General features: G+C 38.9%; 1 protein-coding gene across 1 annotated transcript; it reads left to right on the top strand.

The window, feature by feature from the left end:
• Nucleotides 1-2,255: 2,255 nt before the first annotated feature.
• znf281a (zinc finger protein 281a) lies at nucleotides 2,256-14,268 on the top strand. The gene is made up of 7 exons (XM_041778515.1): nucleotides 2,256-2,390; nucleotides 4,055-4,508; nucleotides 7,625-7,726; nucleotides 8,027-8,153; nucleotides 11,097-11,180; nucleotides 11,291-11,409; nucleotides 11,523-14,268. Exons 2-7 carry the CDS (start codon nucleotides 4,104-4,106, stop codon nucleotides 13,089-13,091), a joined length of 2,406 nt encoding a protein of 801 aa, XP_041634449.1. The 5' UTR covers nucleotides 2,256-2,390; nucleotides 4,055-4,103; the 3' UTR covers nucleotides 13,092-14,268.
• Nucleotides 14,269-16,648: the final 2,380 nt, after the last annotated feature.

Below are 16,648 nucleotides of genomic sequence, written 5' to 3'. Positions count from 1 at the left end.
AAAACCTGCTCTTTGATTAGAGCAAATGACACCTCAATGATGGTATAAAAGCAAATTTCAAAATAAAATAAATCATTTCTGTCCTCAAAGACCCTGAAGTCTGCAAACAAATGCAGTATCTCACAAAATGTCATTAATTTATTGTTTTAGTTCCTATAAATATCCAGTCTACTCAGAAACATTACTTGATGAAGATCTGTCAACGCTGAAATTGTACAGATGAACTTTAATAACCTCAAACCATGTTCTGAAATTCTAATCACTGGTTATCATCTGAGTTCATCAGGCACCCATCATCACACCATCATACATATTTAAGCACTCCCAGATGAGAGTGATTTCAAAGATAGTGCCGTCCGCTGTGTGAGTTGTCATCGGGGACGTATAAAAGGAGCAGCAGGGACATCAAAAATGCACCCACTGACCTTTTTCTGCATTACTCTACTGTCTGCATTTCCATTAATCTCGGCTCTCTGAATTAATTGGTTCATTAGCTGAAGCAATTAGGAGAGGGGCCGCGGGTTCTGACTCTGATGTGCCTTTAGATGTATACACAGTCATTCATCCAGCAGATCTGAGAGCATCACTGCTAAATACATCTGTCATCATAATCTGAACGGATGCTACGAGAGTTTTGTCTTGCAGTCATCCACAGCTATTTTGAGTTTGGGAATTTTACTTTCCACTGTCATTTAAAGTGAGATATTTTAACTTTTATCATTAATGACTGGAATGAAAATATAAAAAACTTGTTGAAAGTTAGGAAATGTCAAATGAAAGAATGTGTTTTGACTTAATCTAAAGACTAAATCAGCCCTGGCACCACTGGTATGGTGCTAAACCAGTGTTTCTCAGCTGCTGTAGCTTCAAAATCCACCATAGTCTCTTTAACAACAAATCACATTCCCACTCATACTTATTAAATGAAAATTTCTTTTGATTGGACCTGAGATGGAACAAAACATATGATTGAAAAAGAAAAAGGACAAAGCAAACCCACTTTACTCAAATTTCCCATGGTATCATGTAAAATTCTGGCAAATTTCCAGAGATTTTCAGGGATTAATTAATTATCATAACCTATACGTACTGTATATGTCGCATTCATCCAGGAAACCTCCTTAACAAAGCATTTTGGGAAGGCAGGGGCAAGAAATTCCACTCTTCTGTAGCTAATCTGAGTTCACTGCTATAGCAGCAGCATCCATTGTATACACCGGCTCATTGTAAAACTTAACCCCTCCCGTAACGATCCCAAACTCATACCAAGCAGGGCCAAGCAGAACAGCGAAAACATCTTTTCTGTCATGATCAGGCTTTCAGCACTATTCTTTGCTCTTTTTTATACAAAGACATGTGGTCCAGCACTGATAAAACTGACGCTACACAATAGCTACATCCAAGCTAATTGCTACACCAACAGCAGCCATATACAACTTGGAATCAATCCTGGTCAGTATAATTTGGCTTTTTTTTTACCAAAAAAACTTGTTAATGTTAAAGTAGAAAAATTGCACCATCTGTTTTACCCTCTCCCTTTACAAGTATCCCCACAGCATGATAATGCCACTACTGTGCTTTACAGTGGGGATGGTATGTTTGTGGTGATGTGCAGTGTTTGATGTGAATACTTTTTATAGGCACTATTGGTGATGCTCACATTATTCAGATAAAATATTTAAAAAAAACTGTGACATGCTATTATGTGTTAAATAATTCACTTATCTGACAGAAGTTATTGAGGTTAGAGAAGATACAGGATAATTTTACATTTGATATGTTGACAGAATTTTTAGCCTTAGTCTTGGCCTTATAAAATGTACTTCATGTATTATTGTTTTATTGCTTAAATAGTGAAGTAACTTACTATCTTTACATACTAATTGTTTTTGTTGTTTCATTTTTGTACAATACAGTTTGGTCATTTGACCCCCCCTTAACAGACTCTGTACTTGCACAACAAAATGGAGAAAACTATCAAGATTTATGTTGTTTTTTTCTTTTACACAGTTAATTGCCAAACACTGAAGACAAAAAGCAGTAGATGTAGCCAACTTACCTACTAATGAGCCCAATGATCCTATTCATTTCTAAAATAAATACTTAGAATGGCTTTGGGAGACATTGCAATGTATTTTTTGTATTACGTCAAATAATTTAATTTACTTTTATTATAAATACTACATCTGCTCGTGTAATGATAAACACGAGTTCAGTTGTCGAGCCTCCTTTCTGGACGCGTCTGCCAGCGGGACCCAGAATCCCCTGCGCCGAGGCAAGATGGAAGAACCCAGCAGCTGCGAGAGAACAATGTTTTGGCTTTAGATATAGCAACGGACGGCTGAGGGTGAACTACGCGAGCCGAAACAGCAGGACATGGTCCTGTTCCGGTAAGAGAAAATAATTTTTAACTAACTTTGGCGCAGAGCCGGTGTGAGCGGTAGTTAAACTCCTCGTACGGGACAGACAACAAAGCGCTGCGCTCGAACGTTACTTTACCGCTAGTTAGCTAGCTAAGTTAGCTAGCCGTCTCGGCTAGTCGGACGAGCATCATTGTTCGGCGGAGTTGTATGGGCCGTTTGTAATGGGGGTCATGCTTGTGTTGTCGCTCCATCACTTACAGTTGGTTCACTGTCCAGGAAACGAAGCCAGTAACTTGGAGAAAATAGTCAGGAATCGATACAGACGATGTAAGATGGGCATGCTTTGTCTTGTATTTATTACGAGTTAAGTAGCAGGCGTCCTTGATGATTTCTCCAGCTCGAAGCTTTTGAGCGTCTTGTGTGACGTTAACGCTTGTTTCCAACGATATCTTCCACTAAATCGCCCTCTTTTATTCAAACTAAATTAATTATATTACTGGATGTGTGTAAATGTTTAAGGAGGAACAGACTTTGTTGTACTCTCGGTGGTTTTCTTGTGTAAATGTGTACGGCGTGGCGTTCATCAGCGCAGATCTGCTGCTGTTATTGCATGGCCATATTAATTATTGCCTGATCCTGCATCACAAAGAAGGGCCCCGCAAGACTGGTTAGCCAAATGGTTAGCTAGGTAGCTAATTGCATAGCTAACAAGGTTGGCAGTTTTCGTAAATGTGCATAGAACTTAAGAAGTACAATGCATTGTGCGTCGAGTTTTAACATTTGAGAAACCCGAAGTGGGACGTGGAGGCTGAAGTCTTGATTTACTGTGTAAAAGTTGGCTTTGTGCTAGCAGAGTAGGTTATTGTTGCTAACGCATCATCAAAGCTGAAGGCATTTGGCAGCAGTCAGTAAGCATGTATGAGCTGGATGGCTCGTTTATACGATAGCCAAACATCCTAGCAGGACATAATAGGCCAATAGAAAACACATTTTAATGCAAATTTAATTGAACATTTAGTTTTACCTTTCAGGATTTGTTATTTTCTTTACAATAATGCATCCATGCATGGATAATTCTGTTTAATGTAAATATTAATACATTATATACACAGTTAATGTATAAATATCTGCGTTAGATATTAGAGGTTTTTACAAAAAAATTGACTTGATCTGTTTATGCAGAAGCCACATAATTACACCAACAGTCATCCTAATGCAGTCTGTATGCACTCTCATTGGCAGATAAGCTCATGCAAATAGGATGACTGGGTCAGACAGGCCCATCAAACAGATTAACACACAACTTCAATCCTCTCATTCCTCATCTCATGTTGTGTCTGGCCTTGCAGCCAGAATGACCTTTTTGCCCTGTAAAATACTGAACATACTCGCTGTAATCAACCAGAGAGAATTTTGTATACCGTGGTTTCAGTGTTTTTGCTTGTTTCGGCTTGTCATTGAGCCAGACTGCAGGCCCTTTGTTGACCCACAAATCGTCAGTTTTAATCCGACTAAGCACCCAGTTGTGAGATCAGAGGCCGTGACACTGATTCCTGAAGACCAAGCTGGCTACATGATTGTTTATCGTTTGCTTGTGTTTATATTTGTATAGCATGTTTAAGCATCACAAAGTAATTGCTAGTTACGGTATTAATAAAGCATTCAAATAGACTGATGTTGTTTCCCCGCAGGATGACACTGATTGCCACCCTGTAGTCTTCAAGCCTGCCGGCATCCACCATGAGCATCATTCAAGACAAACTAGGCAATGAATTCCTGCACTCCAACGGGAGCATGGACTCCAATTTCGGCCCAGGCATGATTATGTTCAGCCATCTCCCCCCGGTGACCAGCTTCACCCGGCTGGCTGCCCACTCCGTCATGCAGGACCTTCCGCCGCATGAAATGATCCTGAAGAAGGAGCGTGACTCACCTGACTGCAGCATGGGCACCCAGGGTAGCCGCATGGGGTGTGTGGGGGTTGGAGACTATGTTCACACCATGGGCATCAAGCAGGAGAAGCTGTCAGAGCACGATTATCGCCTTCCTGTTTACCCTGGAGGCCTCGGGAAGAGCACAGAGCTGCTGGAGGTGACAGTCAGTAACAACCAGAGCCTGCTGGTGCATGACCTCAACATGGGCAACGTAAGTTCAAATGATGGGAAATCACTGCCTGAAGAGAAGCTAGATTAACTCTGATTACACTGTTTCAATTGCAAGTTTGATATCCCTTGTTATAGAATTTTGAGCTATAGGTATTAGACTACTCATTGCTAATTTGATTCACATACAACTTGAAGTGATGTTTATGGCTGTGTGAAATCAATATAAGCTTAAAAAGTTAATAAAAATTGGTAGATATGAAAATGTTTGAGGATATTTACAACCAGTGTGTCACATGTGCATGTTTGCGTATACTGGCTGTAAATATCTGCCTGTATGGACTTTAAATATTAGCCTATATCTGCTGTAAGTACTGTATATCCTCCTATATTGGCTGGAAATATCAACCTTTATTGGCTATAAATATTGTCCTATATGTTTTAAATTTCAATTTATATCCCCTTTAAATATCAGCTCATATTGGCTGTAAATATCACCCTATATTTGCAATAAATATAGGCCTTTATTGGCTGTAAATAGCCTATATCTGCTGCAAATACTGGTCTAAATTGGCTGCAAATTAATGCCTATTTTGGCTGTAAGTATTAGCCTGTATTGGCTTAAAATATTTGCCTGTATGTTGTAAATATGAACCTATATTTGCAGTAAATATGGACCTGTATCAGCTTTAAATTTAGGCCTCTATTTTCTGTAAATATAGGTCTTTGCAGGCTTTAAATATTGGCCTCTATCAGCTGTAAATATGGGCCTATATGGGCTGTAACTACTGGCCTGAATAAGCTGTATATATCAGCCGTATATTTGCATTTTTAAGCATGACCTACAGAGTTACAGAAGCTGAGGTCTTTTTCTTTTCTTAGCCTCCTTCCTCAATTTTCTAAAGTGTGATTTAAGATCTGACATTTGTTTCTCTGTTCATCCTTCTACTTGAAGTGTGTTTTAGGAACAGTAGTTACGGTTCTGAATATCAGTGCTGATGCAGTTATTGGCTTAAGATGAATTTTTCAACATGCATGGATATCTGCATCCACTATCATGCATCCCTAGTTAAGTTCTTTGTCATTCAAAAGTATCAGCAAGTCTTTTTTCACAGAGCACACGGAGCATATCCGTGAGGATTTGCTGCTTCTGTGCACTTAGATTCTCAGACCAAACATTTAACTACAGTCTAACATTGCAAGCCATTGCTTTTCTTTAGAGGTATCTTATTTTATTCATGTACTACATGAACATATACATAATCTGTATAATCTTTTACTCCAGTGAGTAATATTCTTAAATGTTTCCCACTAAGTGGAGTTAACCAAATGTTCTTTTCTTCCTAAGTTTACATCTTATAATTGCTGATCATGATCAATTCTTCGCAAGTAACAGTTTTAAGGTTAATATTTAGCCCACTATCAGTACCTGTGGCCATTATAAAGATAAGCAAATCATTAATATCAACATATTATAACTAATACATGGTACGTCCAGACACCTAGTGTAAAGTTCTTATGAAAGTCACCATTTTGCTGCCTCATGTACTCTCTCTTCCAGGCCCACAGCACGTCCTGATTTAGCTCATTTATATGAGGTACAGATAACTGCACTGTCAACATATCTATAAATGCAACGCAGCATTGCTAGAGTGGGAGAAGTTGCATTTTCTATCCAAGTTTGTAGCTTCATAGCATTATGTTTAGAGGAAAATAAGACCTTAAAAAGCTTTTACTTTGTTGTTTATTACATCACCAGCTGCAGTTTATGTATTTAATAAATATAAATATAAACTGAGCAAAATCAGAGTGAATAAAGTAGTGATGTTAAGTCTTTTATGATTTTAGGTTGATTTGTCCCCAAAAGCAGTCCTGCTGTGTTGTTAAGCAGCTCATATTTAAAAAGCCAGTAAGAGAGGTGCTTGGGAGAGGACGGGTGCAAGGGAGGAGCTTGTGTATTTATGGTGACATAAATCCACCGACGGCTTGGGATGCAAAATATAAAAAGCCCCCCTCCCCTCTCCCCCTCAATCCTTCCCTCTGTTTTTCTCTTTGGTGGAGCAGTGATGTCATCGAGCCTCAGCGCGAATGAAAACGTCACAAGGACACAGCTGTCTTGTTTGAGCTTGCACTTCATTTCAGACGTCTTTTGTGCTGATTCAAATAGAAAAACACACAACCTCACTGCTCTAACAATAGCCAGGCATCCAAGATGGCCAAGGCTCAAGGATGAATTATTGTCTTCACTGTGTCCGATTTTTTTTTTTTTTTTACATTGTCTACTCAAGGCCAATTTCACATAAAGGATTTCTTTTCATCATTCATTATTTTTCTTTTTCAGGATGTTTAATCCTCTTTTGAAGATGTATCTTTTTTGGGGGGATTTGTTATATATTTGTTCATACAACTAGCCAAAGCTTGTGTTTTTGAGTATTTAAGATTTACTCCATAAATTTGGCAGCTTTTTTCTTCCAGAACAGCAGGTGCAACCATGTTTTCCCAGTCAGGCTCCATATGGCACTGAGGTTCTGTGTGACAACTAGTAAGAAGCAGTAGAAACTTGGCAAACCGGAGCACAATATCATCTTTCTTTAATTATTAATCCACAGACATAGGTAATAATGAAGTTTAGAGAACAGCAAATGCTCAGTTTGTCTGTGTCTTTGGCTGAATAAAATATAAAGAAGGAAATTATAGGGCACTTATGCAAATCAGGGCAATAAATTTAAGGCATTGTTATTTTGTCAACTAGAACCACATTATGCACATTAAGTTTATAAGAGACAATCATTACACAATATCATCTTTCTTTAATTATTAATCCACAGACATAGGTAATAATGAAGTTTAGAGAACAGCAAATGCTCAGTTTGTCTGTGTCTTTGGCTGAATAAAATATAAAGAAGGAAATTATAGGGCACTTATGCAAATCAGGGCAATAAATTTAAGGCATTGTTATTTTGTCAACTAGAACCACATTATGCACATTAAGTTTATAAGAGACAATCATTACACAATGTGTTCTTTTTGTCTGAGTAGCAAACACGGACTTGTTTTGTGATAGGTTTTAGACTAAAGATTCCCACTCTTTAGTCAAGTGATGTCCTTGTCATGGCTCACTCTCACGGCCCGCTCTCTCTCCCTTTGTCATTCTCACAGCTGCCGAGTCAGTTAGGAAAGGAACCCACTGGGAGAAAGGGTCGAAGGTCAAATGGTGATGGACAGGAGGGTAAACCAAGAAAAAAGCGAAGCGAGGCAAAGGTTTGTACTATATTTATGTAGTTTCAGATTGTTTTCATATGAAATTTTCTTAACAAAAATCCACCCAGACTCACAAGCAAGAACTTTGCAACACAAAGAAAAGCTTAATGATGCTTTTTGACAAAATTAACAGTAATGCGTCCAAGTTTTTTTTTTTTTTTAAGTTTAGATAGCCCTTGGTATTGTAAAGGATTATGCATTTATTATTGCACATATTTTTTGAGTTGTTATAAACAAAGCCTGATAACATACAATGTTTTTTTACAAGCAACCTTTGGTTTTTCTGTTATTGTTCAACAGCAATCAATGATGCTGGATCCAGATGGAGGCAGTCTGTCACCGGGAACCAAGCCTCACATTTGTGAACACTGTGCTGCATCCTTCAGAAGTTCCTATCACCTACGCAGACACGTCCTCATACACACAGGTACAGTAGTATTCCTTTTTCCACCGTAGCTACAAAATTTCACTTTGAAACCCAGAATTGAAATTTAGGAAAAGAAACAAAAACAAAATTTAAACAAATAGAAATATGAAAAAGACAAACAAATTGGACAAAATGAAACAAATGTACAAGAAGAGCAATATTGATCAGTGAAGTTATTGCACATGGGTATTGATGAAAAAACATTGTTATCCAGTTAATTGCAGTATTGCACACTTGTGGTTGCTAATACATTGTTGACCAGTTTAGAACCAGATTGCATGGTATAAATTGAATTGTGAACAATCCAGCTGTAACAGATTAAATAAACTCAAGGCTGGACAGGGACTCAATGAAAAGTGTGAGCGAAATGTTGACCTGTACAAAGCATGACAGCTGTTCTTGAACTGAATGATGAAATAGTATATTTCTCATAACTGTAGGTAAGGTATTAGAAGGAAAGTGTTTATTACACTGAGCACCTGAACTGGGCTGAAGCCGCTGTGTCAGCTTGGAGTAGAAATGAGTGGCAGAAACAGTTCACCACCAAGATCTCCTTATGTTTTTGATATGAGAGAGAGAAGCTGCTTTCCACTCCACCAGCACAAAGTGCAGAGTAAAGTTGATGTCCCTGTTGGGGGTTGGGAGGTACAAGTACTGTTAGAGCACCCTTCTTTATGTAGTCAATTTCCAGAGGAGGAAAAGAGCAATAGATGGGCCTTTAATTGAGGTCATCTGAAAGTTATATAAAAAATTGACATCTTGTTAAGTCATGTTTTGAATGATCATTAATCATGTATTTTGTCTTAAGTATGAAACCAGCATCACAGTTTGGTTGCCAAGTGTTCAAATTGGGAAAAAAAAAACATTTTTTGAAATAAAAACTTGAAAATGAATCTAAGAAGAAGTTGTTACGGTTGTACAAGGGTTTTATTGGCCCTCAGAAGACTTTTAAGTCTCAGATTGGGTCACAACAAATGGAAGTTTGAGAAAGGAAGGACTAGTCTATTATAAGGATGCACAAAACCTAAACTTACTTAAACCACACTTTAAAGCTTAAGTTAGAACAAAGAAACAAACTTAAGTCCTTGAGCACAATTTAAATATTAAGGGATGAGGCTTTTTGTTTGAAAAATTCTGTTTGAATGAGTGCTTATTTTGTTAACAAAAACTCTGAAGAAAAATGTTCTTCAACAACCTTTTCTCAATGAGGAAGATGGGAAGAGGACGGGCTAAAAATACATAACCGATGATAAAAACTCTGATGAAAAGTAGATTACTTTTTGTTACAAAGACGAGACAAGACTAAAATGTCCGTGCGGAACTGATGGACATTCAGATTCTGTGATGTTTCTCCTCTGTGCCTGACCTGCTGTCTGTCAAAACATCCAGAGGAGAGAGAGGAGGAGGAGCGGTGTGCCTGGGTGTGAAGCAGCGTGACAGAGAGAGGAGTTGATAGGTAGATTAAACATGTAGCTCTGTTCTGTATTCTAGTGGTAGCCTTTAAAAGATATTTAACTAAAATGCAGCCAGCCTTCCTTTGAATCGTCGAAAACTCCATCAGCTGTTCAGTAACATAGACTCCTAATATTAGCTTCTGTAGCTGCTGCACGCTAATCCTCCTCAGTCTTGGTCAGAGGTGCAGTGATAAAAAAAACCCTCCAAAACCTTGTATTAGGTCCCGTAAGTCAAAAACAGCAATCCAAAATTGAAATCTGCGTTAAAATCGACAAGACAAATGCAAATTAGCGAGCCAAAGAAAGCAACATATTTCGCAGTATGATGTATGATGTGTCTAAAGAGGCTTGGACTTTTTGTAATTCAAGGAGAATAAAATGAACTTATTATGATACGTTCAAAGTCACATGGAGAAATTGGAATTGTAGTTTTTAGCAAGATATCTGAGTAAATGTGGTCCTTTAAAGGACAAATGTCTAATTAGTTATGTAAATAGATAAAAAGCATGAGTTTGGTTAAAAACATTGTCTCATTTTCCAACCCAAATGCACCAATATTCCTATAAATGTTACTAATATTATCAATAAAGAGTTTGTTAATTAAGGCTCATTAGTAAGAGTACCATTATGAATAAAAATGTCATCCAGTGTTTGTTAGTATTTTCATGAGTTTATTTCAGATTATTATATGTAGGCTATTGATTGAATAAAATGAGTGTTTATTTATTATTTTTTTACAATTTGGCAATTTTTTTTTAGAGAAAATATGATGTGTCTAAAAGAAAAGACTATAATGTAGGACTTTTTGTCAACTAAAACTGAACTAAAATGTTTTCAAAGTTGTCGTCAACTAAAACTAGACTAAAGAAGAAGGGTGAACAAAATGTGACTAAAACTAAAACTATTTATGTCTTAAGACTAAAACTACGACTAAATCTAAGATTTGCTGCCAAATTTAACACTGGTTTGAATAATCTGTGGTCTCATCTGATCTAAACTACCAGGTAGGATGTAAAAAACAGGACTCAAACTAATAGTGTTTACCTTTTACAGAACTGCTTTTTTCCCCACACAACTGCAGTAGTGGGCTTTATAAATAGAGCTTTTCATTCAGTCTTTGACAATAACATGATACACTCGACAGATAGTCAATGACCTGAGTTAAAATATAGTATTTCATATGTGATGAACAGTTGTGAATTGCTCTGAAATCTTTTGCAAATTAGCCTTTGCTGATTATGGTTAAATGTGTTCTGTTGGGTTTGTTGATGCACAGTTCTAGCAAGCTAATGCTAAGCACTGTAGAAGCTCATAGAAGAAAGAGAACAAGTTTTTGGAGAATACAGAAAATACGTTGATCAGGAAAACAATTCTTTGCTGATTATGGTTATGGTTAAATGTGTTCTGTTGGGTTTGTTGATGCACAGTGGAGGTAAAGTCATCACACGACAACAAGGTTGGAATATAAATCTCTCTGTTTTGATTTCAGGTGAAAGACCCTTCAGATGCAGTCAGTGCAACATGAGTTTCATTCAGAAGTATCTTCTCCAGCGACATGAGAAAATCCACAGTGGTGAGATATTGACAACCTATAATATCACTATTCAGCCTGACTTATTTTGTACGTAAAAGTGTGTTTCATTAAAGCTGAACCTAAACTCTACTTGTTTTTCTGTTTGTCAGGAGAGAAGCCATTCAGCTGTGACCAGTGTAATATGCGTTTCATTCAGAAGTACCACATGGAGAGGCACAAGAGGACACACAGTGGTGAAAAACCATACAGATGTGAGACCTGCCAACAGGTCAGTGAGATGAAGTCTGCTGCAGGCAGCCCTGTAATGATGATCTCATCTTTATTTGTAGAATGTTCAATTTATTTCTTAGAAATAAGTTGATTTGTCTTTGTTTTCTACAGTATTTTTCTAGGACAGACCGACTGCTTAAGCACAAGCGAACCTGTGGAGAAGCCATAAAGAAGGGGCTGGATCCCGGGATGATGGACATGGGTTGTGTAGACATAGGACATGGCAGCTATGGAATCACTCAGGGAAATGCTGGGAGTACTGGGAGGAAGCGGGGGAAGTCAAAAAACTCTGGAGAGGGAGGGGAGCGCAAGAAGAAGAAGCAAGATGGAGAAGGGCTGAGGATACCGCATATTCAGGGGGCGGTGTCTGGAGGCTACAGTATCCATGAGTTCTCTTTGGAGAACCAAACGGTGTCTTCTTCCACTGAGCCAGGACCCAGCATGCAACAGGGCCATCACAGCAGAGCTCCAAAGATGGCGTTCAAAAAGGCTAATCGTAAGAGTGTGGACAAAGACAAAGCAGGCGCACTGGAGCAGAGCGGAGGCATGGACGGGCTTGGTCTCATGCAGGGTAATGGGGCCAAGGTAGGACCCACCAGCAGCAACTATGATGACGCCATGCAGTTCCTCAAGAAAAGACGCTACCTTCATGCCGCAAACAATGCAAACTCATCTGGGCAAGTGGGAGTGGGAGGAACCAGCAACGAGTACGACGTCGGTATGGGCCATTTGTCTACCCAGCAGTCGGTCATTCAGGGTGTGATGGACAGTGACCCTCCTCTGAGTCTGGATAAATCAGGGATCCCTGATGAGGTGCTTCAGAGCCTCCTAGATCACTACGCCCAAAAACCTGACGGCTCCCATCATGACGTTCACTTCGATATCAGCGATCAGCATGTTGAGCTGAACCCTGTCTCAGCTGATGGCCCAGACATCGGCCACAACGCCGGCACCGCCAGCCCGTCTGGAGACAAGAACGTCATGATGAACGAATACTCTCGCTTCTTGCTGCAAGCTTTAGAGCGCACCAGCCACAGTGCCAGCTTCCCTCTGGGCCCCGGGACCCCCACCTCAGGACCTTTCACCAGTTCCCACCCGGGGAATCCCCTCTACGCCGACAAAAACATCTACACTACATCCCCACTGGAGTGTGGGTTTGGCCAGTCGGCGGCTTCTCCTTCGCTGCCCTCCTCCGTGCCAAAGTCTCACTTTGCGATGTTGACGACCTCCTCGCCACAGCACGGCTTCCACCTGAGCAGCCTGGAGGCCTCCACACACCAGCAGCTCACCCCGTCTCAGGAGCTCAGTGATCAGATGGAGAAGCACTCCTCCACCCCCCCTTCCTCCTATCAGATCAGCCCATCAGACCTGAGCAGCCAGAAAGACCATCCGCCGGGCAAGAACGGAACAGTGGTCTACCCTTTAGCTGCCTCGCAGGATCTAACTTCTCTGGACTCCTCCAAGCCTTCCTACCAGATAGAAAACTTTGCCCAGGCCTTTGGCTCCCAGTTCAAGCCGGATGGCAGCGGCTTGACTTACGGCACTGATTCTGGCGGGGAGGTGGATCACAGGATACGAACGCCTGTGTCTGAATTCTCAGGGTATACTAGTTTGTTATCTGATGTCAATGAGCCAGTAAGTACAGGTTCCAAAACTACAACAAGCCAAAGCTACAGATGAGAGCCTGAGAGGGAGAGAACACTCTGTTGTTATGCTGATGATCATATTTTAATTTCTAGCGCTCCTATTTTATTACTATTATTATTATTGTTATTATTATTATTTTTTTAAGTGACATCTTTCTGTCAAGTATTCTGAAGCTCTGTTGCTGTGCCCACTCCTCTCCCCACAATGAGCCTACAAGGCTTCCTGCAAATGCAATTTTTTAAAATAATGTTATTTTTTAAGTTAAAGATGTATGAACTGTTTTATTCTTGTCATTTTAGGGACACTAGGTCATTAATCATGAACTGAAAGTACTTTTTCATTAAGCATAGAGTAGCACCGGACATATTTCTTTTCCGAGGAGCTGAAGTGTTAAAGCAATCAACTTTACATTTGTGAAATAATGATTCAAACCATGATGGCAGGGAATAGCCCAGAATTGAAATAGCAAAAATAGAAAAAAAGTTGTCTGTTACAAGGTTAAAGTATTACTCAGGAAAAAGTGGAAAAGCCTATGAGGTGCCGTGAGCACTCTTTTCAGAAGTTCTGCGACTTCACGAGGACTTTTCTTATGTTTTGTTACTTGTTGAATGAGTGTGACATAAACAGACTGCTGCCAGCTCACTTGAGCACTGAAAACACTTTCTACTCGGCTATATAGAGATTATGGTACTTTCGTGTCAATGTGAAACTCATGTTTTCTTCAATAAGGGCCATATATATATCTATATATATTTATAAGAATATATAAATGTAAAAAAACAGATTTAATCAGTTGAAGTAGAGGTAGAGTGAGGGCTGGTTTGGGGGTAAATGTTGTCCTTGGTATATTTTTGGAGAACAAAAGTGATGTTAGGGCTATTCATTGGCCGATAGAGGTAGCTGTTGGACAGCGATAGAATGGCCTTCCCCTTTGACCGCCCTCCTCTTCTTCCTCGGTTCTCTTATTTCTTTAAAAGAATCCAATTAGCACTTTGAGCCGTTTTCTTACATCGAGTTAAAGTACCCCGTCAGATCAACAGAGCTCAGACATCAGTAGAATGACTTGCTGTTTGGGCGTATGCAGACGGGTTTCTGGGTTAAAAATATTTGGGTGTATGATCCGGGATACCCTTTGTGTGGGTTTACATGGGCAGGTGGGAGGTAGGGAGGGGGGTTGATATGTGAAAGTGGGATTTTTCATTAACATTTTCTCATCTTTAGGAAGGGTTTAGAGGGGAGGGAGGGTTGGGCTTTTTAAATTGCATTTAATTGGGATATTGTAAATGTAATTCAAAACCCTAGTTTTAGTTTTACCCAACATAGCAGCTTTGCTTTTTTATTGAATTTGATGAAAAATGTGTTAGTGATGAAGTATTTCTTCAGCTGTTTCCCAGCAGCCATGTGAATTTTAAGCTGAAAAAAAAAGGCTGACAAAAAATTTGTATGCATTAGACCTTTCACGTCTGCTTAAGCATTATATTGTCCCCTAAGAAATTGGGTGCCTAATCCTCAGAAGCACGGGTTCACGATATCGTCTCGTAAATGTTCAGTGTAATTTTCTTGCTGGTTTGAAATGTATTTATGCTGTAATGTTCTCTTTTTGTAAAGATGACAATAATTGCGCTGTCTTCCATAGCTACAGCTGGCCTTGAGTGCTAGATCTGATATCACTCTACTGAATGAGTCTTTGAACCCCTTAACACCCCAATGGCCTGTTGTTTTAGCAATCATTAAACATGGCACAGTGAATGCAATGCTGTAATATCTTAAATAAGACGTTGCCATGTTGGACGGTTTAATCGTAACCGAGAATTTGCCTCATATACCTCATATCACAGTAAACCAGGGAGTAAGGAGTGAAGGTTTGATGTATGTAGCAGAGATGCTGTTGTATGTGAAAAAACATCATGTTTCTGTGTGACTATTTTTAAACATTCATGTTCACGACATTTTTGTGACCCATGAAGACATTTGTCCCTTCAGGGTTCCTGTTAATGCGTCATGCCAACCAGTGTTGACTTTCTTCAGTTTGACCTCCTCCACATCTGATCTGTCAGATGGCTTCAAGATGCTTTTGTTTACAAGACAAATGTACAAACACTACATCTTACTTTACCGATTTTGACCCATGTATAAATTTTATTTTAGTATATTCCTTTCCCTTACTTTATCACCGCCAAATTTTTGTAGCTGATGATATCTTCCATTTTTATGTTCTTATTTTCAGGTTCTTGTGACATGATTCACAAGAACGTGCTTGTCCAATGAATTTAAAAGTGATTAGGGAGAAAATAAAAAAAAAACTTATCAACAAGTAGTACTGTCATGTTTGTGTTTAGTGCTGACAACATGATGATGCTTCACTGAAGCTCTGATTTCTGTTTAGATTTGTCTGGAAATTAGAGGTGTTGATACAGGAGCAGACTGTTCATTGTCTATTATCTTTTGCTCATTCAATCGGTATATTAGTGATTGTAGCTCTGAAGAGGTTTACTGAAGCTAATTGTGGCTGTATTCGTTTTCACCACATAGTGGTGCTAATGTTCCACTTAAAGGTCTCCTTTTACTCCACATACAGTGCTTTCAGAAAAATTACAAGTCCTTTTTATTTTCTTATTTTGCAGCCTTACGGAGGAAAAAAAATATTTATTCTCACTAATCTACACCCAGCATCCATCATGAAAAAGAGAAATCAGAATTTTTAAACTCTTTTTGCAGATTTATGTAAAATTAAAAATGAAATGTCACAATTACAGAAGTATTTAGACCCTTTGCAAAAACACTAAAAGTTTAGCTCAGGTTCCTCCCATTTCTCTTAATCTCAATGAAATGTTTCTTCACCTTGACTGGAGTCTACCTCTGGTAAATTAAATTGATTACAAATGATTTCGAAAGGCACATACCTCTCAAGAGAAGGTCTCACAGCAGACAAAGCATATCCAAGCCATTATGGTTAAAGGAACTCCCTGCAGAGGTAAGGGACAGGATTGTTGCAAGACACAGATCTGGTGGAGGCTACAGAAAACAACTCTTTTTTTTCTGGGCTTTATGGCAGAGAAGCAAAACGGCTGCCTCTCCTCAGTGTAAATCACATGAAAGCCTGCTTAGACTTTGCAAAAAACCTTATGTGAAAGCCTCTGTTTCTGTTCTAGAAAACTGCCTCACTTGATTTCCTCTCATTTCCTGTTTGCTTTCAATATATCCCCTCAACACAATCAAAGTTGATCTTGGTATTTAAGGAAATGAATTAAGTCTTAATTAGGATGAGTTTAATTGTTCAGATTGTTTCCAGTTTCTCCATTCAAACCACATCAGTGCACAGTACACCACCCCCATTTTCTTGCAATTATTTCCCTGATGATGAACCCGTTTGTAGCTTTGTGAAGGCACATTACGTAAGCAAACCACCAGAAGAAACAATTAGAAGCATTAATCATTATTTGTCTAAGCTATTTTTTTTTCCATTTTTCTGCTTCAGACAGAGACTACAAGAAACTGTAAATAATTGCACTGTTATCTACTAGAACATCAGATGGTAGATTCTTCAATTTTATTTACTTTATATTTCTAGTATAAAGTTACCAATGTTA

Source organism: Cheilinus undulatus, linkage group 21 (genome assembly GCF_018320785.1).
Source record: "Cheilinus undulatus linkage group 21, ASM1832078v1, whole genome shotgun sequence".
In the NCBI taxonomy this organism is placed as follows: domain Eukaryota; kingdom Metazoa; phylum Chordata; class Actinopteri; order Labriformes; family Labridae; genus Cheilinus; species Cheilinus undulatus.
This window is presented reverse-complemented; position numbering and strand designations above follow the sequence as displayed.

Excerpts from the sequence above, each read along its gene's own strand:
- znf281a (XM_041778515.1), top strand. The coding sequence starts at position 4,104 with ATGAGCATCATTCAAGACAAACTAGGCAATGAATTCCTGCACTCCAAC. Across the intron at positions 8,154-11,096 it reads ACACGTCCTCATACACACAG|GTGAAAGACCCTTCAGATGC; the intron begins GTACAGTAGTAT and ends TTTTGATTTCAG. Across the intron at positions 11,410-11,522 it reads GATGTGAGACCTGCCAACAG|TATTTTTCTAGGACAGACCG; the intron begins GTCAGTGAGATG and ends TGTTTTCTACAG.